Here is a 22,325-nt window from a genome sequence, read left to right as displayed (position 1 = left end):
CTAGAATGTATTTCATATATTATTATATTCCAGAATTTATTACATACATCACACAGAGCCCCATGGGAACATCGCTGTTGAAATGAATGGTGTGGTGACAGGTTCTCCATCAGAGAGCTCCATGACTACACCTCCATCTGCTATTCTTTTCCTGTACCACATTGCCTGCACTATCCGTTTATTTACCTGTTCCATCTCTGCTACCTCTTCTCAGTTCTCCTGACATCTGGAAGTCGATACTGGCATAGGTGTTGATGCACGGATTGGCTCCCAGGGTTCCGCTCTTCATTGGCTGTGGCACATTAGCACTCACCAGATAGGCAGTCAGTGGGCTAGTACCCACGTCTTTTACAAGGTCCAGATCAATGTAATTGAGCCCAGATTCCTTGGATTGTGTCCGGTTTCCATTGCAAGAGGAAGCAGCACTGAGGGACACATTATCAGAGCAGTGCCTCATTCGGGGCGGGTGATCGCCCCTCACAAACTTGTTACGATCCTGCCCGTTGTAAAGACTGCAGCCAGCTACTGCGGCTAGCAAGCCCCTCAATTCCAAGTCTTCGGATGGAGGCTTTGTTGCTGTAGTCTTCTCGGCAAGACCCAACACACTGTCCGCTTGGGCCTCTGTTGGTACCTTGGCAGTAAGGCTTAGCTTGTTATCTGCAGGCGCTATGGGCCTGAATGTGTTATCGCTGACCACCATGGGCCAGGGATCGTCTTCTGCTGATGGCTTCAGAGTCTTTTCTATAGTTGAGGTAGGCTGTGATGCCTTTTTTGAAACTGGCTTTGAGTTCACTTCTGCAGTTAGCAGGCCAGACACACTTTCAATTGTCTTTGAAGCCTTCTCAACTTTTTGGTTGGCAACCGATGGAGGTTGTGAGCGCCATGTCTCTGGTTCAAAAGTCATTTTGGTATAGTCTCCATTGGCCACATCTGGATGCTGTGTATCCATGGCAATGTATTCCGCCTGGGGAACATTTAAGTCCTTTCTTGTCTTTTCCTGTTTGGCCCTGAAGTTGATGCTGACATATTCCCCTGGGCTGGGTGGTCTACGGTAGTTTCCTGGCAATGTGTTTGCCCTCCAAGTGTCCACAGACATACTGAGTGGCCTCCGACTCCTTCCACTGCTGACTTCTTCAAGGCTGTCAGAGGACGATGAGCAAGAGTTCTGAGCAGGAGGGTCCAGTTTATAAGAACGAGGAAGTGAACGGTAGGAGGCAGGAATTCTTGTAGGCCCATTGCTCAGTTTTAATGAATTTTCTGTTGGTGGGGGGGTACTAGAGGCCGAGCGGCTTAGTGGCCACATGTTCATGTAATCTGAAACTTGGCTGTCTGCACTGCCCACTGACATATCTCCAGAAGGTGGCCAGCTGGTCCTCTCTTGCTCTGGTGAACAGCTACCCAGTGGGGACATCAAGACATAACCTGCCAATTCTATTGGGGCTGGTGGAGAGATACTGTTTGGTGTCATGGGCATGTAATCTTGGGATCGGCTGCCAGGAAGCATGGGCATATAACCTGCTTCTGGGCGTGGCTCGCATTTTCCCATCATGGCATAATCGTCTTCATGTTCCAGTTTAATAGCTTTTCCTCCATCTTCTTCATTTGGTGTGGTGGGAACTGACCCAAGGTCCAGCGCTACAGACCTTCTACCAAGCAGGCTCATGGAGATGTAATTGGTTTCTCCTGTAACTGGAGATGGTGGCAAAAATATTGGCTCATGTAGACTAGGACTTGAGCCATACTCATCTGAAGAAGCAGAACCATAGTCTACTAGAGAGTGAGCAGCTTCTACTCTTGGCCTCTTCTCCTCTTCCTCGGGGGAACGTGGACTGTGATCCCTAGGCAGAGAGTGAGGCTTTGGAGCTGGTGAACTGTCCATCGAAACTTCAATTCTGGAGCGGCGAGACAAGCCAACTTGGCTAGGTGGTGGTGGGTTGGGTAGGTGTCTTCTGGATGGGACAGTGATGGGTGTCGAGGAAAGAGACTGACTCTTGGTCCGTGGACGAAACTCTTCACTTAAAGACTTCATAGCTTCCAAGATGGTCTCGTGCATGTTCTGGGCTACGACAGAGTCATCAACCTGGAGGAATAGAAATTATGATTTTGTAAATTTATGTTGATGACCAAACGAAAGATCAAGCTTTTTAGGAAGTACAGGTTTACAGAAACTCTTACTTTTTTTATCTACAGCAAAGAGACAGCCTCTCTTGTAAGAACAACCTAAGACCCAATGAAATTCACCATATTGCTCCAATGGAGCAGAAGGGGGTGGCTAAACCTGATTGCATTACAACATCATACCCACCCAACCCACGCAAGAGTGTAATACAAAACAATATTCAAAAACAGAGGAACACGCCACACTTACTGGTTGTCAAACAGACCTTCTAGGGCAGGGGTGGGCAACTGTGGCCCTCCAGCTGTTGTAGAACTACAAGTCCCATTAGGCATTGCAAAACTGTTACAAGCATGACTCCCAAAGGCAGAGGCATGATGGGACTTGTAGTTCACCAATAGCTAGAGGTCCACAGTTGCCCACCCCTGTTCTATGGAACTGAGCCCTCACCATATAGTGGCCTCTAAAGCATCTGATCTAACCCATGGAAACAGAAACTCGGCAATTTCCATAATATACAATAGCCCAAGACTTAAATCATAGTGAAAAGTTAGAATCTCTGCTCCATTTTTGGAGATTCATCTACAGCCTGCTCTGACCTTTGTCACATTCTCAGATTCCTCTACTGCCTGCTACCTGCCCAGACCTTTGCAACATTACCCAACACCTCTACTGTCGGCCAGCCCACTATGTACTTCGATAGGAGTGTCGGTGTTCAAACTTCGCACAAGGTTCACCAAAGCTGAATCAAGGAGCTTTGGGGGATAACCCCCTCCTCTTGAACCACTTGAACCAATCCCTCATATCACATATTCTCCTTTTTTATTAGGATTCATCGCGATTTTATCGGCGCTCATCATTGGCCAGATTCCCTCCTTCCTAGGGCCAACATATGCCTTCACTAATGAAGGTGGAGCCCTTTTATATGAAATCGTAAGATTACATCTAAACTTTGAAGAAAAACCCTTCTAGTTTTCCACCAATTTTAAATACTAATATGGGAAAGCAAAAGATTTTATTAAGAGACAAAAACGGGATCCTATCAGTTTTGTCCGCTACCTATATCAAGGTGTTAGGCAGCCTATATGCTTACCTGCCCACCTCCAGCCCTCGCTGTCTTCTTTCGGCTCCAAGTGGTGGTTTCCATCCTAGTTGGTAGGCAATGGGGCACAGTACCTTGTCACGATCGCACGGTCGCCGCCACCAACATGCAACAATCGCACGACCGTGACTAACAGTAATTTGTCACGCCCGCGGCGTCAGACCCCAGACCTTCTCACCAAACTCGTGACCAAAGGACCGGCCGATCTAAAACCGCGGTGTGACGCGCATAACAAGGCCCCACCCAGCTGCACCCTGCACAGCGATTGTCCAGCTAATGGGCTACAATCAGTGCCTGCAGCCTGAATGCGCTTGTTACTGGGTCGGGTTAATTACGCAACTAACCCTCTACTGCCACCACCACTTTTGTCGGAGACTGGGAAACTCCCGTTATCAAATATACACTATAATGATTGAAAAGTCGCCTGTCCAATATGGTCACCGCAGGCCGATTGGGCAGAGGATTAAACAAACACAGTAGCGGCTCTTCAAAGGCAGGAATTCGTGAATTGCAAGTAAGCGCTTAGAAACAGTTTAACACTTTCAGAAAAAAAGATTTATTACTAAAAGAGTCAAACAGGTGCAATAAAATATTTACAAAGAAAATGGAACTATATATATGCATATAAAAAGGTATAGCAAAGAGATACTAGGAAGGGAATTAAAGAGTTAAGTTACTTGCCAATATGCCTTGGTTTGTAAGCAGATCCAAGTGCAGAGCAGGAAGGGTCTTTGATCTCCTCTGTTACGTTGTTACACTCAGGAGATGTGTGTTAAACTCTAACTTGCAGGCTTGCTAGCCTGTCTCCTTTTTAAAAAAATCCCTCTGAAAGGGGGGGTTGCTCTGACTACGCTGTTTTGGGAGGAGTCAGTGGAACTCTGAATTAAAACTAACAGCTTCATACTCCATGATATGAAACATACAGTTGACCTGAGGAATGTTCAATTAATTGCTGGTCAGTTTTATGATGTGTGGGCCTACACAGTTTTGGGTGACGAAGGTTACACTTCAGCAGACTGCCTGGCACCTGGACTCAGGATGTTTTAACCTGGTTGACCCACACCATCTGTCAGGAGATACCTTTTGCCTCTCAGGAAGGGAGGGGGTAGGGAATGAGAGGAATACTTCCAATACAAAGAAAAGAAAAAGGGGGGAACTCCGCATCCAACTCTGATGAGCTAGTTTGCTACATACCTCTCCTCCTCTACTCAGCTAGAGTCCTGGTTGCTGGCCAATGAAATACAGCCTCCCAGGTTATGGGTTGCAGCACTATTCCTGCCCCGACTCCATTGTCAAATGCGGGGTAATGAGTTTGGCCACATGCCCCCCATCCCTATGACTGGTAAATCGCACAGAAGGCACCTTATTTTCCTGCTGACCACACACACCGGACAGTTTGTTTACTTTTTTTGCTGAACTTTGCTACGTTCTTGAGCTCCTCTACTGTCTGCTGCCTGCCTTGACTTTTGCTACATTCTCGGATTCCTCCATTGCTTGCTGTCTTCACCGACTTTTGCAGCGTTACCCGATACCTCTTCTATTGGCTGCCTGTTCTGACCTTTGCTTTATTCTCAGATTCCTCTGCTGCTTGCCCCAACCTTTGCTACGCTCTCAGACTCCATTACGGTCTTGACCTTTTCTGCATTCTCTGTTTCCACTACTGCTTGCTGTCATCTTTGACTTTTGCTACATTCTTGTATTCCTCCACTGCTTCTCCTTCACTTTGCAACGTTCTCAGATTTCTGCAGCGGATATAAAAAGTCTACACACCCCTGTTAAAATGTCAGGTTTCCATGATGTAAGAAAAAGGAGAAAAAGATAAATCATTTCAGAACATTTTCCACCTTTAATGTGACCTATAAACTGTACAACTCAATTGCAAATCTTTTAGGGGGGAGTAAACAAACTAAAATAATGTGGTTGCATAAGTGTGCACACCCTCTTATAACTGGGGATGTACAGTTGTGTTCAAAATAATAGCAGTGTGTTGAAAAAAGTGAATAAAGCGGAAAATCCTTCTAATAGCTTTTATTTCCATCCACACAAATGCATTGGGAACACGACACATTCTATTCCAAATCACAACATAAAGAAAAATACATCAAATTTGTGTTGTTCCTCTAAAAAAAATGGAAGAAAAGTGAATATTAGACGGTTCAAAAAAATGGCCGTGTTTGTATTCTTCTTTACAAACTCAAACATTCACTATATAAACTGAGAAATGTTTGAAGATTTTACTTTCCTTTGAATGACTTCATGAATATTTGGTTGTAGTCGCACTGTTTCTGAGAACTGCTGTACATCTGTGTTGCATGGAGTCCCCCAACTTCTGGCCCCTGTGATCAGGTATTCCAGCCCAGGATGATTGGACCACATTCCACAGTTCTTCTCGATTTCTTGGTTTTGCCTCAGAAACGGCATTTTTGATGTCACCCCACAAGTTTTCTATTGGATGAAGATCCGGGGATTGGGCTGGCCACTCCATAACGTCCATCTTGTTGGTCTGGAACCAAGATGTTGCACGTTTACTGGTGTGTTTGGGGTCGTTGTCTTGTTGGAACACCCATTTCAAGGGCATTTCCTCTTCAGCATAAGGCAGCATGACCTATTCAAGTATTCTGATGTATTCAAACTGATCCATGATCCCTGGTATGCGATAAATAGGCCCAACACCGTAGTATGAGAAACATCCCCATATCATGATGCTTGCACCACCATGCTTCACGGTCTTCACAGTGTACTGTGGCTTGAATTCAGTGTTTGAGGGTCGTCTGACAAACTGTCTCCGCCCACTAGACCCAAAAAGAACAATCTTACTTTCATCAGTCCACAAAATGTTGGGCCATTTCTCTTTAGGCCAGTCAATGTGCTCTTTGGCAGATTGTAACCTCTTCAGCACACGTCTTTTTCCCAACAGTGGGACTTTGCGGGGACTTCTTGCAGATAGCTTGGCTTCACATCGGCGTCTTCTAATTGTAACAGTCCTCACAGGGAACGTCACACCTTCTTTCATCTTCCTGGAGCTGATTGTTGGCTGAGTCCGCCCCATTTTGGCTATTCTTCTATCCATTCCAATGGTAGTTTTTCTCTTTCTTCCACGTCTTTCAGGTTTTGGTTGCCATTTTAAAGCATTTGCGATCATTTTAGCTGAGCAGCCGATCATTTTCTGTACTTTTTTATATGTTTTCCCCTCTCCAATCAACTTTTTAATCAAGGTACGCTGTTCTTCTGAACAATGTCTGGAACGACCCATTTTCCTCAGAATATCAGAGAGAAATGCACTGTAACCAGCATGTCCAACATTTGCTGCCTTCCTTCCTTAAATAAGGGCAATAATTGCCACCTGTTTTTCATAGAATGAATGACCTCACTAATAGAACTCCACACTGCTATTATTGTGAACACGCCCCTTTCAATGAGTGATTCAATGAAACAGAATCAGCAGCATGCATGTCATGACTGTTGGGTCTGTTGGATTTCTATTACTCTACTACACCTGCTAGGAAATTATTTGCCATGTAGAAATATCATTTCCACCAAAAACAGTGATTGATCCGGTTAGTGATGTCTGACTGCTATTATTTTGAACACAGCTGTACCTGTGTTCAGAATGAAGCAATCACATACAAAATCATGTTAAATAGGAGTTAGTACACACCGGCCATCATTTAAAGTGTCTCTGATTAACCCCAAATAAAGTTCAGATATTCCAGTAGATCTTTCCTGACATTTTTTTTTAGTCGCATCCTACAGCAACAGCCATGGTCCATAAAGAGCTTCCAAAGCATCAGAGGGATCTCATTGTTAAAAAGGTATCAAGTCAGGAGAAGGGTACAAAAGAATTTCCAAGGCACTAGATGGAACACAGTGAAGATAGTCATCAAGTGGAGAAAATATGGCGCAACGGTGACCTCCCCAACAGTGACATCACCAAGAACTGGACGTCCCTCCAAAATTGACAAAATGACGAGGAGAAAACAGGTGTGGGTGGCTGCCAAGAGGCCTACAGCAACATGAAAGGAGCTTCAGGAATATGTGGCCAGTCCTGGCTGTGTGGTCCATGTGACAACAATCTCCCATATTCTTCATATGTCTGGGCTATGGGGGAGAGTGGAAGACTTTTCTTATGGAGAAATACATCCAAGTCCGGCTAAATTTGGCAAAAACACATCTGAAGTCTCCCAAAATCATGTGGGAAATGTGTTCTGGTCTGATGACACCAAGGTGGAACTTTTTGGCCATAATTACAAAAGATATGTTTGGCGCAAAAACAACACTGCCCATCACCAGAACAACACCATACCCACTGTGAAGAATGGTGGTGGCAGCATCATGCTTTGGGGCTGTTTTCCTTCAGCTGGAGCTGGGGCCTTAGTCCATGTAGAGGGAATTATGAACAGTCCCAAATACCGGTCAATATCGGCACAAAACCTTCAGGCTTCTGCTAGAAAGCTGAACATGAAGAGGAGCTTCATCTCTCAGCATGACAACGACCCAAAGCATCCATCCAAATCCACAAAGGAATGGCTTCACCAGGAGAAGAGGAAAGTTGTGGAATGTCCCAGCCAGAGCCCAGACCTGAATCCGATGGAAGATCTGTGCGGTGATCTGAAGAGGGCTGTGTGCAGGAGATGACACGCAATCTGACAGATTTGGAGTGTTTTTGCAAGGAAGAACGGGCAAATATTGTCAAGTCAGGATGTGCCGTCCTGATAGACTCCGCCCCAAAAAGACTGAGTGCCGGAATCACATCAAAAGGGGCTTCAACAAAGTATTAGTTGACGGGTGTGAACACTTATGCAACCAGATTATTTTAGTTCTTTACTTTTACTCCCCCTCCACCTAAAAGATTTCAGTTTGTTGTTCAGCTGAGTTGTACAGATTATAGGTCAAATTAAAAGGTGGAAAGAGTTCTGGAATGATTTATCTTTGTCTCATTTTTTTTATATCACAGAAACTTGACATTATAACAGGGGTGTGTAGACTTTTTATATCCACTGTATATTGCCTGCTCTGACCTTTGCTACATTCTCAGATTCCTTCACTGCCTGCTTTGATCCTTGCCATTTTCTCAGATTCGTCTACTGCCTGCTCTGACCTTTGCTACATTCTCAGATTCCTCCTCTGCCTGCCTTGATCCTTGTCATGTTCTCAGATTCCTCTACTGCCTGTTCTGACCTTTTCTGTATTCTTGGACTCCTCTACTGCATGTCCTGACCTTTGCTATGTTCTCAGATACCTCTACTGCCGGTCCTGACCTTCCTATATTCTCAGATACCTCTACTGCCAGTCTTGACCTTTGCCATGTTCTGAGATATCTCTATTGCCTGTTCTGACCTTTGTTATATTCTCAGATTCTTCTGCTGCCTTTCCCGACCTTCCCTATGTTCTCAGATTTCTCTATTGCCTGTTCTGACCTTTGCTATATTCTCAGATTCTTCTGCTGCCTTTCCCGACCTTCCCTATGTTCTCAGATTCCGCTGCTGCCTGTTCTGACCTTTGCTGCATTTTTGGACTCCTCTACTGCATGTCCTGACCTTTGCTATGTTCTCAGATACCTCTACTGCCGGTCCTGACCTTCCTATATTCTCAGATTCCTCTACTGCATGTCCTGACCTTTGCCACATTCTTGGATTCCTCTACAGCCTGCCCTAACCTTTGCCACATTCTCAGATTCCTTTACTGCCTGCCCTCTACCACGTTTCTCAGATTCCTCTATTGCCTGCTCCCTGCCCAGACCTTTGCTACATTATCTAACAGCTCTACTGTCAGCAACCTCCTCTGACCGTTGCTATGCTTATAAAGGAAGGCGTGCTGCTAGCTGCCAGCCTTGACTCCTCCAGAGTGTCTTCCATTGTGTTCCTCCTGTCATTGTACGGTCCGTCTACTCTCTTCGACTTTGGGTCCACTAGTGATAGTCTACAGTCAGTCTATAGTTTTGGGTATTAAACTCTGGGGGGCGGGGCATAGTACCAGCAGGCCTACTACAGGCAATGCTAGACCTGCCTGCTATTCACTCAGGTTGGAGTGCCCGTGCCCAGACTTCACACAAGGTTACCCAGTTGAATCAAGGATCTTCGGGGGATAACCCCTCCTATCCCACATTCTTTTCTTTCTATTGGGATTCGTCATGATTTTATCTACTCTCACCACTGGACTAGCATGTGTCGGTGATTTTGGATGGAAATTTTGATATCTTGGCAATGAATTCCTGTCTGACAACTTCACAACATGGCTACTAGATGGCACTGTGTATCAAGTATGCTCATCGACCCCATCCAGTGGTCGTAATGCAGTATTTTCCCTCCCCCATTTACACCTTTGATCTGCAGAGAATATTGCCTAAGAACGTTTGATTTTTCCCCACAGAAAGAATTTACATGCAGTTTCTATACACTGCATAGTATATCGGTGTCACGGAGCTGGCCCTTCCCCCCCCCCCCCATCCTCTAGGCTTGCTGCCTGCCAACCCCCACCCCTCACTCTTCTGTACCATCCATGCTGGGACTTCTAGTCCTTCATGTCACTGACACAGGCAGCCCCCAGCAGCCCCTCACCCCCCTGTTGCCTGCAGTCTAGCCCCCTACTGAGGGACTTCACAAACAGGTCCCCTCCCTTCCCCCTCATGCAGGTCTTCCCAGGCTCCATGTTCCCTCGGCGGTCCGGAGACCTGGGGGACAGGGCCTGTTGCCACGGTAACCTGACAGGAAGTCTCGTGTTACCACTGCAGCAGCAAGGCGCCCAGCTCTGTACTTGAGAGAGCAGGGCAACCCATCTTCTGGTCTTTTGGCTAGCTGTGGGTGAGAGAAGGCTGTGCTGAGGGCCAGTTTCTCTCAGCCGACCATCCCCCGTCCCTTTCTCCTCTCCCTGGCTGACCTGACTGTCCATGCTGCCTGGAATCCCTTCACTGTGGAGGAATCTTCTGCTGTCCCTGTGAATCTGCCTAGACTTAACTCCTTGGTTCTCCATGAATCTGCCTAGACTTAACCCCTTGCTCTCCGTGAATCTGCCTGGATTTAACCCTTCCCTGCCTGGAGCTTCCTGTGTGGATTAACCCTGTGGATTAACATACCCCTGTCGTTTCATATTGCCTTCCAGAGAACTTTATGGTGTTGCTGTGTCTGGTGTCGATCTGTGGACTAACGGAACTGTTGTCTGTGCCCCAAGAACCTCCCCAATAAACGCCTGCACCTCGGGTTCCGTGCAATCTGTCTCCGTGTGCTCTCTAGTTCTCTTGACAATCGGTATTAATCAGGCCAACTAAGGAAGCTCACAAAGAGTTTCTTTTTTGATTTCAAGGCACACATGAGTTTTTTCTTTGGGGTTTTTTTTCAATTCAAAATAATTAGGTGATTGGGTAATGCTGACAAGTGCTCTATTGCTTCATGAGAAGTGAATTTTTCATGATAGGACCCATTTCAGCAGAATAATGGGAACCTATTACAGCGGTTCTAAGAGGGAATGCTCCATTTTGAGAAACGACATATCCATGCACACGCTTAGTAAAAATGCTAATTGCATTCCCAGGGCACAGAAGTGTTTAGTGTAAGAATTAGCAACTAAGCCAAGTGTGAGTTGGAGAATTCTCTAGGTAGCCGTGTATCCAATTAACAAGTGGTAAACATTTGTAAAACGTTGCCAGCGTATGCAAATGCATTACAGATCACAAACCCAGTTTTTAAGCAAAACTTGCAAAAGCAGATGTTATCCTTGAAAGCCGAAGTTTGAACTGCTTATATTTTGCCTTCCCTGGTTCCTCCCCTCCCCCACTTATCAACATGATCATGACCTTAAAATAAAAAAAAAAAAGCCTTGTGTTCATTACACATCTTATTTTATATCTGGCGAGCACATCACTGTCTCTCTGTGCTTCTCAAATGCAATGCGGGCAGATTATGGCTGGTAGGAGGGGCTGGCAGGGTGCCGTGCATAGCTTCCTTAAAACATCACAGCAGGCTGCCTCACTACTCCTCTCAGGAGTCCTCAGATCTGATACAAGCAGGGAGCTGGCTCTTGGGAGGGGTTATGCAAATATTTACATACTTTGAAATTTGCATAATCACCAGTACCACTATTTCGACCAATGACAATGTTCTCAGATTAATAGATTGGAGAACCATTTCGGCCAATGATATTATGACAATGCTCTCAGATTTATAGACCAGAGAACCATATCAGCCAAGGATATGAAAACAACGGTCATGATATGAAAACAACGGTCTCAATGGATTGGAGACCCATTTCGGCCAATAAATTTTTCACAATGTCCTCAGGTTTATAGATCGGAGAACCATTTCGGCCAATGATATCACAATATTCTCAGATTTATAGATCAGAGAATATTAGAACAACATCCTGAGATTTATAGCTTAGAGAACCATTTTGGCCAATGATATTACCGCAATGTCTTCAGATTTATAGATCAGAGAACACTTTTCACTAATGATATTAGAACAATGTTCCCAGGTTTATAAATCAGAGAACTATATCAGCCAAATGATATATTGGTTTATAGATCGGAGAACCGTTTCGGCCAATGATATTATGGCAATGTTCTCAGATTTATAGATCAGAGAACCATTTTCACTAATGATATTAGAACAATGCTCCCAGGTTTATTAATCAGAGAACCATAATAGCCAATAATATGAAAACAACGGTCTCAATAGATTGTGAAAAATCTATTGGCCAAAATGGTTCTCCAATCTATTGAGACCGTTGTTTTCATATTATTGGCTATTATGGTTCTCTGATTAATAAACCTGGGAGCATTGTTCTAATATCATTAGTGAAAATGGTTCTCTGATCTATAAATCTGAAGACATTGCGGTAATATCATTGGCCAAAATGGTTCTCCAATCTATTGAGACCGTTGTTTTCATATTATTGGCTATTATGGTTCTCCGATTTATAAACCTGGGAACATTGTTCTAATATCATTAGTGAAAAGTGTTCTCTGATCTATAAATCTGAAGACATTGCGGTAATATCATTGGCCAAAATGGTTCTCTAAGCTATAAATCTCAGGATGTTGTTCTAATATTCTCTGATCTATAAATCTGAGAATATTGTGATATCATTGGCCGAAATGGTTCTCCGATCTATAAACCTGAGGACATTGTGAAAAATTTATTGGCCGAAATGGTTCTCCGCTCTATAAACCTGAAGACATTATGAAAAATGTATTGGCCATAATGGTTCTCCAATGTCCTCAGGTTTATAGATCGGAGAACCATTTCGGCCAATGATATTATGACAATGTTCTCAGATTTATAGACCAGAGAACCATATCAGTCAATGATATGAAAACAACGGTCTCAATGGATTGGAGAACCATTTCAGCCAATACATTTTTCACAATGTCCTCAGGTTTATAGATCGGAGAACCATTTCGGCCAATGATATCACAATATTCTCAGATTTATAGATCAGAGAATGATATTAGAACAACGTCCTGAGATTTATAGATCAGAGAACCATTTCGGCCAATGATATTACCACAATGTCTTCAGATTTATAGATCAGAGAACCATTTTGGCCAATGATATTACCGCAATGTCTTCAGATTTATAGATCAGAGAACACTTTTCACTAATGATATTAGAACAATGTTCCCAGGTTTATAAATCAGAGAACTATATCAGCCAAATGATATTAATACAATATCCTCAGATTTATTAATTGAAAAACTATTTTGGCAAATGATCTTCTCACAACATTCTCAGATTTATAGGTCAGAAAACCATTTTGGCCAATGATATCACAACATCCTCAATATTTATAGATCAGAGAACCATGTCAGCCAATACTTTTATCACAATGTTCTCAGGTTTAAAGATCAGACACCCATTTTGGCCATTGATGTCACAATATTCTCAGATTTATAGATTAGAGAATATTAGAACAACATCTTCAAGATTTATAGATCGGAGAACCATTTCGGCTAATGATATGATCACAACATCCTCAGATTTATAGATCAAAGAACCATTTTCACTAAGGATATTTGAACAATGAGCTCAGGTCTAGAAATCAGAGAACCAACTCAGCCAATGATGTTAAAACATTATCCTCAGATTTATAAAATCGGAGAGCTATTTTTGGCCAATGATCCTCTCACAACATCCTCAGATTTATTGATGGGAGAACCATTTCCACCAATGGTATTATCACAACATCCTCAGATTTATAGATTTGAGAACCATTTCAGCCAATGATATCACAATATCCTCAAGATTTATAGATCAGAGAACCAAGTTGGCCAATAATTTTATCACAATGTTCTCAGGTTTAAAGATCAGACAACCATTTTGGCCATTGATGTCACAATATTCTCAGATTTTTAGATCAGAGAATATTAGAACAACATGCTTATATTTGTAGATTGGGGAACCATTTCGGCAAATGATATCATAATGTCCTCAGATTTACAGACCAAAGAACAATTTTCACTAATGATATCAGAAAAATGTTCTTCGGTTTTTAAATCAGAGAACTATATATCAATCAATGATAATACAATATCCTCAGATTTATAAATTGGAGAACTACGTTGGCCAATGATCTTCTCACAACATTCTCTAATTTTCAGGTCGGAGAACCATTTTTTAGCCAATGATATCACAACATCTTCAAGATTTATTAGATCGGAGAACCATTTCAGCCAATGATATTATTACAATATCCTCAAGATCTATAGATCAGAGAACCAGGTCGGCCAATAATTTTATCACAATGTTCTCAGGTTTAAAGATCAGAGAACCATTTCGGCCATTGATATGATCACAACATCTTCAGATTTATAGATCAGAGAACCATTTTCACTAAGGATATTTGAATAATGATCTCAGGTTTATAATATCAGCCAATGATGTTAATACAATATCCTCAGATTTATACATCGGAGAACTATTTTTGGCCAATGATCTTCTCACAACATCCTCAGATTTATAGATTGGAGAACCAATTTTACCAATGATATTATCACAACATCCTCAGATTTATAGATTGGAGAACCATTTCGGCCAATGTTTTCACAATATCCTCAGACTTATAGATCAGAGAACCATGTCGGCCAATAATTTTATCACAATGTTTTCAGGTTTCAAGATCAGAGAACCATTTCGGCCAATTACATCACAATATTCTCAGATTTATAGATCAAAGAATGATATTATCACAACATCCTCAGATTTATAGATTGGAGAACCATTTCGGCCAATGTTTTCACAATATCCTCAGACTTATAGATCAGAGAACCATGTCGGCCAATAATTTTATCACAATGTTTTCAGGTTTCAAGATCAGAGAACCATTTCGGCCAATTACAGTACATCACAATATTCTCAGATTTATAGATCAAAGAATGATATTAGAACAACATCCTCAGATTTATAGATCGGAGAACCATTCTGGCCAATGATATGATCACAACATCCTCAGATTTATAGATCAGAGAACCAGTTTGACCAATGATATGATCACAGCATTCTCAAATTTATAGACCCAGAAACCATTTTCACTAAGGATATTATAACAATGATCTCAGGTTTAAAAATCAGAGAACCAACTCAGCCAATGATGTTAATACAATATCCTCAGATTTATACATTGGAGAACTATTTTGGCCAATGATCTTCTCAACATTTTCAGATTTATAGGATTGGAGAACCATTTCGGCCAATGATATCACAACATCCTCAAGATATATAGATCAGAGAACCATGTCGGCCAATTTTATCATAATATTCTCAGATTTCTAGATCAGAGAAGGATATTAGAACAACATCTTCAAGATTTATAGATCGGAGAACCATTTCGGCCAATGATATTATGACAATGTTCTCAGATTTATAGACCAGAGAACCATATCAGCCAAGGATATGAAAACAACGGTCTCAACAGATTGGAGAACCGTTTCGGCCAATAAATTTTTCACAATGTCCTCAGGTTTATAGATCGGAGAACCATTTCGGCCAATGATATCACAATATTCTCAGATTTACAGATCAGAGAATGATATTAGAACAACGTCCTCAGATTTATAGCTTAGAGAACCATTTTGGCCAATGATATTACTGCAATGTGTTCAGATTTATAGATCAGAGAACCATTTTGGCCAATGATATTACCACCATGTCTTCAAATTTATAGATCAGAGAACACTTTTCACTAATGATATTAGAACAATGTTCCCAGGTTTATAAATCAGAGAACTATATCAGCCAAATAATATTAATAAAATATCCTCAGATTTATTAATTAGAAAACTATTTAGGCCAATGATCTTCTCACAACATTCTCAGATTTATAGGTCAGAGAACCATTTCGGCCAACGATATCACAACATCTTCAAGATTTATAGATCAGAGAACCATGTCGGCCAATAATTTTATCACAATGTTTTCAGGTTTAAAGATCAGAGAACCATTTTGGCCATTGATGTCACAATATTCTCAGATTTATAGATCAGAGAATGATATTAGAACAACATTTTCAAGATTTAGAGATCGGAGAACCATTTCGGCCAATGTTATGATCACAACATCCTCAGATTTATAGATCAGAGAACCAGTTTGGCCAATGATATGATCACAGCATCCTCAAATTTATAGACCCAGAAACCATTTTCACTAAGGATATTATAAAAATGATCTCAGGTTTAAAAATCAGAGAACCAACTCAGCCAATGATGTTAATACAATATCCTCAGATTTATAAATCGGAGAACTATTTTGGCCAATGATCTTCTCACAACATTCTCAGATTTATTGATCGGAGAACCATTTCCACCAATGATAAATATCACAACCTCCTCAGATTTATAGATTAGAGAACCATTTCAGCCAATAATATTATCACACAGTGTCCTCAGATTTATAGACTAGAGAACACTTTTCACTAATGATATTAGAACAATGTTCTCAGGTTTATAAATCAGAGAACCATATCAGCCAATTGATATTAATACAATATCCTCAGATTTATAAATCGGAGAACTTTTTCAGCCAATGATTTTATTACAACGTTCTCAAATTTATAGATTGGAGAACCATTTTGGCCAATGATATTATCACAATATCCTCAAGACTTATAGATCGGAGAATCATTTTGACCAATGATATTAGAATATGCTCAAGAATTATAGATCGGAGAATCATTTCGACCAATTATGTCAGAACAATATCCTCAGATTTATAGATCAGAGAACCATTTTAGTCAATGATAATACAACATCCTCAGATTTATAGGTCGAAGAACCATTTCAGCCAGTGTCGTCACAATGTCCTCAGATTTTTAGATTGGAGAACCATTTCGGCCAGTGAGATTAGAACAGTAGAGCCAGTCCATCATGATAGTAAGCTGTTTAACACGGGCACGGGGTGGAATGCACAGATTATTGAAAGCGCCTAAACGGATTTTTTTTTTAAATACATTTGTATAAATTGGTTTTAATAAAAAGGGTTTTACACTGTTGGAGTCTCCTTCCCCTCAGATTTTGGCCCTGGTGATACTGTGAACAAGAAGAACTGGATTCCTGGGTGCAGTGTAAGCTCATATAGCACTGAAGGAAGCACTGAAATCAGATAATTGTTTGCACTATTCTACACGGAGCACTTTTATATTATATGGATGAAAAGAAGTTCTAGATTGCACATTTTTGGATGAAGCACTTTATATGGGAGAAGAGAAGTTGCACTTTATGTGGACTTTTTTGGCACTTTAAATGAGTTTGTGAATTATGTATTTTATTTTTTATGTAAAGTAGATTTATTTGCATATGATTGGATATAGGAGTGTTGTACACTGAGTAATAATGATTTCAGCACATGTGTGAAATACAGCTGCTGGAGTATAGGGATTCTTTTAGCACAGGTGTTAATGGTTAGAGATGTAATGTCCTCTAGGTTAGATAGGTTTGTTGTTTTTATTTTTTTATTTTTAAACAGAGGCCGAGTAGCAGCCTGGGATGAGTCAGCCTGGGAGTGAGGCAGGAGTACACCTCAGGACAGGTGGTAAGGCTCTACAGGTCAGGGTTTCTGGAGGCCTCCCACCGTTCCAGAAACTGGAGAACTTTCTGGAAGAGGGGTGGAGGAGGGCCAGATCTGCATGTTTGAGAGACCTTAGCCAGTCTCCTAGCAGGAGACAGCGCATGGTGACCAGGGCAACCCTCAAATATGACAGAGCCTGGGGAGCAAAGGGAGCAAGGTGGAAGATGGACTGAGAGGAAGGCTGGAGTGTGGAGCCTGGGAGGGGGCCCCAGGAAGGAGAGACTACCTACAGGCAGGATGCTGGATGGGAGGATCTCTATTGCCTCAGCGCTTCCCTGGGAGGACAACCTGTGGCAGGAAAGGAGCCAGCCAAGCATAAGGCCTGAAGGCAGCCAGCAACACACCAAGCTAGTTGGCAAGGACAGTGTGAGTACTCTTACACCCCCTGGGTCAGAGAGGGGGAGAGGGCAGTCAGCTGCAATACCAAACTAGTCTTCACCCAGGACTGCTTAACTGGAAGCTCTTGGGACCCCCTTGCTCAGGGATACCCCTCAGTACAGCTAGTTGACGTGGAGGATTCATCTGGGGTTTGAGGAGGTACACCAAAAAGGGACAGTGCTATATTTTTGCTAGTCCACATTTTTTTTGTACATAGTTGCTAAGAAGTTTGTCCTCAAGTTCTACAGTTCCTTGGGCATCCCTAATACCACTTGACCCCATCCAAGTTGTTAACCCCTTAATAAAAAAAAAAATAAAAAAAATAAAAACCAGCTTAAGGGCTGTTTTACTGACTCTGGAGGTACAAGTGTGGAAAATGTGTGCTGCCTGGCTGTGCAGAGCATAGGGGGACCCAAAACAAATCCAGTGGCCCCCAAGGGGGTAGTGCAACACAGGCAATAATAGCACATTGTTCTCAGAATTATAGATATATGTTTCAATTACTGGAAACAGATGCTTTTTCATTCAGCAACAATGTGATGTCCAGCTTTTGGAACACGTCCAAATTTATTATGAGCCATTTATTATTGTATAGTAGCTCTATGGTATTTGAGAGAAAGGAAATGACCACCATTTTGACCAAAAGGTTGCCAGATTTCTAGACCGGAGAACCATTTTGGTTAATCAGTTTAGCACATTGTCCTCCGATTTATAGATCTACGTCTGAATGACTGGGAAGAGCCTTCAGTGATCTAGTTCACCTCCTCGTTTGTCAGACTCATAAGGAGTCCTATCTGGCCATTGGCTGAAGGGCTGTAAGGATGTGGATCCTGGGCCATAGAGACTAGACTAGATCAATGAGAATTTACTGCACTTTAACCAACGTTCCCCCAGGGGGCTTATCCTCATCATGACGAGAAGTCTACATTAAAACACCACCTGCTCTACTGTAGAGAATATTCTGAAAATCAATGTTGGTCATTGGCGGCTTTTTTAACTCCTGATCTGCTAAATGATCACTAGGTATGGCAGAAACTGTGGAAGTTACATATAGACAATGAAGGCAAGGTGCCCTGAGTAATAATTATGTGATGTGCCCATTATGCTGGTTCTTGACCAGGGGCGGACTGACAACTCATGGGGCCCCTAGGCAATAGGGGATCATGGGGCCCCTGTGTCCTTGCCCAAACTCAAAAAAGCCTATGGAAAAGGTACAAGGGGCATCTCATGGGGCCCCCTACTGACCTCGGGCAGTGCCCGAGTTTCCAAATGGTCAGTCCACCCCTATCCTTGACTTAAAACTGGAGCAAAAACCTGAAAAGGGTATAGTAACAAAAACACAGTGAGCCAGATAAATGATTGTAGGCGCACAATATGTCAGTTCAATTTGAAGGCTTTGAAATTGAGGCGAGTAGATTGCCCAAAAAAAACAAAAAAACACAAACAAAAAAACAAAAACAAAAAAAAAAAACTTGCACAAAAAGTCCCCCAATCTGTGCCAAATAAATGGTACAGGAAAGAGTTTTGTTAATATTGGGTGACGCCAAATAAACGATATCTTCTGTGAGATAATAGTTGATTTGACATGCGATGCACTAAGATTAGAGGTCGCGTTAGATTTTCAAAATTTTCAAAATTAAGTCTGAAAACCCTACTGACCACACTCACTTTTTAACCACACCCACAAAACCACTCCCCCATTGGTAAACACACCCACAACATCAATAGGATTGCGCAGTACGTAAGAAAGCTGGCTCAAGAGACAATTGCCGCACATGCGTGACTGGCTCCAGCGCTCATCCATATTGGGGTGGCGCTTACGATTCTTACCGACGTCCTACATGCCATTAATGCCCAGGGGCGCAAAGTATCAGGGGAGGAACGCAAGGTAGCAGGGGAGGAGCGCAAGGTAGCAGGGGAGGAGGACTACCCCACTGGGGAGGTCTGTTTGCAGGGGGATGCCAAACAGGGACTGTCCCCGTCAGATGGGGACAGATGACAACCTAGGTCACGTGAGTCACATTTCTTAACAAACACCAATTTAGTTTTTTCTGGCCCCATATCTTGTATGTCAGTAAATGCTTTCTAAATCCGTGTGGATGGATATTGTAATTATTGTAATGATGGGATAATTACTGCATGATGTTTGCCAGGGATCAGCCCTGAAAATGTAACTGGATGTACTGTATGTGCTGATGTGAGAAGACATCCTCCTTCTGTAAGGGAATATATTGTATTGTTCCTGGATTCACACTCACTTACCATTACTTCAGAATTAGGAGTACATTATATTCGTGATTCCTATATACACCCCACCATACATTATATTCATGATTTATATATACACCCCACCATACATTATATACGTGATTCCTATATATACCCCACCATACATTATATACGTGATTCCTATATATACCCCACCATACATTATATTCATGATTTCTATATACACCCCACCATACATTATATTCATGATTTCTATATATACCCTACCATACATTATATACGTGATTCCTATATATACCCCACCATACATTATATTCATGATTTCTATATACACCCCACCATACATTATATTCGTGATTTATATATACACCCCACCATACATTATATACGTGATTCCTATATACACCCCACCATACATTATATACGTGATTCCTATATATACCCCACCATACATTATATTCGTGATTCCTATATACACCCCACCATACATTATATTCATGATTCCTATATACACCCCACCATACATTATATTCGTGATTTCTATATACACCCCACCATACATTATATTCATGATTCCTATATACACCCCACCATACATTATATTCGTGATTTCTATATACACCCCACCATACATTATATTCATGATTCCTATATGCACCCCACCATACAATATATACATGATTCCTATATATACCCCAACATACATTATATACGTGATTTATATATGCACCCCACCATACATTATATTCATGATTCCTATATACACCCCACCATACATTATATTCATGATTCCTATATACACCCCACCATACATTATATTCATGATTCCTATATGCACCCCACCATACAATATATACATGATTCCTATATACACCCCACCATACATTATATTCATGATTCCTATATACACCCCACCATACATTATATTCGTGATTCATATATACACCCCACCATACAATATATACATGATTCCTATATACACCCCACCATACATTATATACATGATTCCTATATACACCCCACCATACAATATATTCATGATTCCTATATGCACCCCACCATACAATATATTCATGATTCCTATATACACCCCACCATACAATATATTCATGATTCCTATATACACCCCACCATACAATATATTCATGATTCCTATATACACCCCACCATACAATATATACATGATTCCTATATGCACCCCACCATACAATATATTCATGATTCCTATATGCACCCCACCATACATTAAATACATGACATATATGCACCCCACCATACGTTCTAATAATCATTCCTATATACACCCCAACATAAGTTATATACATGATTTATGTATGCACCCTCCCATGTGTTCTATTCATGACTCCTATATACACCCCACCATACGTTGATGATTAATATATGCCCCTTGCCATACATTATATTTAGGATTCCTAAATGCAGACTACCATAGGCTCTCTACCCTACCATACAATATATTCATGAGATTGTATACATACAAGATACGGGGCCAGATCAAGGGTCGGGGAATGCGAACGCTCACACACACAGAACATATGGTAGCTATCTGTCATCATATATAATGAGACAATGCAACATTTGAATAGATGCCATGGGGGCTTTAGACCAGATGCTATATGTAGACATGTCTGTGGATGGGGAGGACCCCGTGGTGTATAGACTGTAGATTGCACTACACTATGTAAGGTCTGCTATTCTAAAATATTTAGACATCCGTGATCCTTTGTTTTGTATGAGTGACTACGTCCTTTAGGTTGTTTTGTATGAGTGACTACGTCCTTTAGGTTGTCTTGTATGAGTGACTACGTCCTTTAGGTTGCTATGTATGAGTGACTACGTCCTTTAGGTTGTCTTGTATGAGTGACTACGTCCTTTAGGTTGTTGTATGAGTGACTACGTCCTTTAGGTTGTTTTGTATGAGTGACTACGTCCTTTAGGTGGCTTTGTATGAGTGACTACGTCCTTTAGGTGGTTTTGTATGAGTGACTACGTCCTTTAGGTGGTTTTGTATGAGTGACTACGTCCTTTAGGTGGTTTTGTATGAGTGACTACGTCCTTTAGGTGGTTTTGTATGAGTGACTACGTCCTTTAGGTTGCTTTGAATGAGTGACTACGTCCTTTAGGTGGTTGTATGAGTGACTACGTCCTTTAGGTGGTTGTATGAGTGACTACGTCCTTTAGGTTGTTGTATGAGTGACTACGTCCTTTAGGTTGTTGTATGAGTGACTACGTCCTTTAGGTTGTCTTGTATGAGTGACTACGTCCTTTAGGTTGTCTTGTATGAGTGACTACGTCCTTTAGGTTGCTTTGTATGAGTGACTACGTCCTTTAGGTGGTTTTGTATGAGTGACTACGTCCTTTAGGTTATTGTATGAGTGACTACGTCCTTTAGGTTGTCTTGTATGAGTGACTACGTCCTTTAGGTTGT

The 22,325-nt window shown here is 41.8% G+C and overlaps 1 protein-coding gene across 1 annotated transcript in view; it reads right to left on the bottom strand.

Moving 5' to 3' along the window:
* Positions 1-22,325, bottom strand: part of LOC149428695 (insulin receptor substrate 1-like) — a 62,314-nt gene that overhangs the window by 13,350 nt on the left and 26,639 nt on the right. The window contains exon 4 of the mRNA XM_089667105.1: positions 187-2,080. Coding sequence (XP_089523231.1) covers positions 187-2,080 — 1,894 coding nt within the window. The remainder of the gene's footprint in view (positions 1-186; positions 2,081-22,325) is intronic.

Source organism: Staurois parvus, unplaced genomic scaffold, assembly GCF_062004578.1.
Source record: "Staurois parvus isolate SC_StPar_1 unplaced genomic scaffold, SC_StPar_1.0 ptg003027l, whole genome shotgun sequence".
In the NCBI taxonomy this organism is placed as follows: Eukaryota; Metazoa; Chordata; class Amphibia; order Anura; family Ranidae; genus Staurois; species Staurois parvus.
Note: the sequence above shows the minus strand (reverse complement) of the source record. Positions and strands in the feature narration are given on the sequence as shown.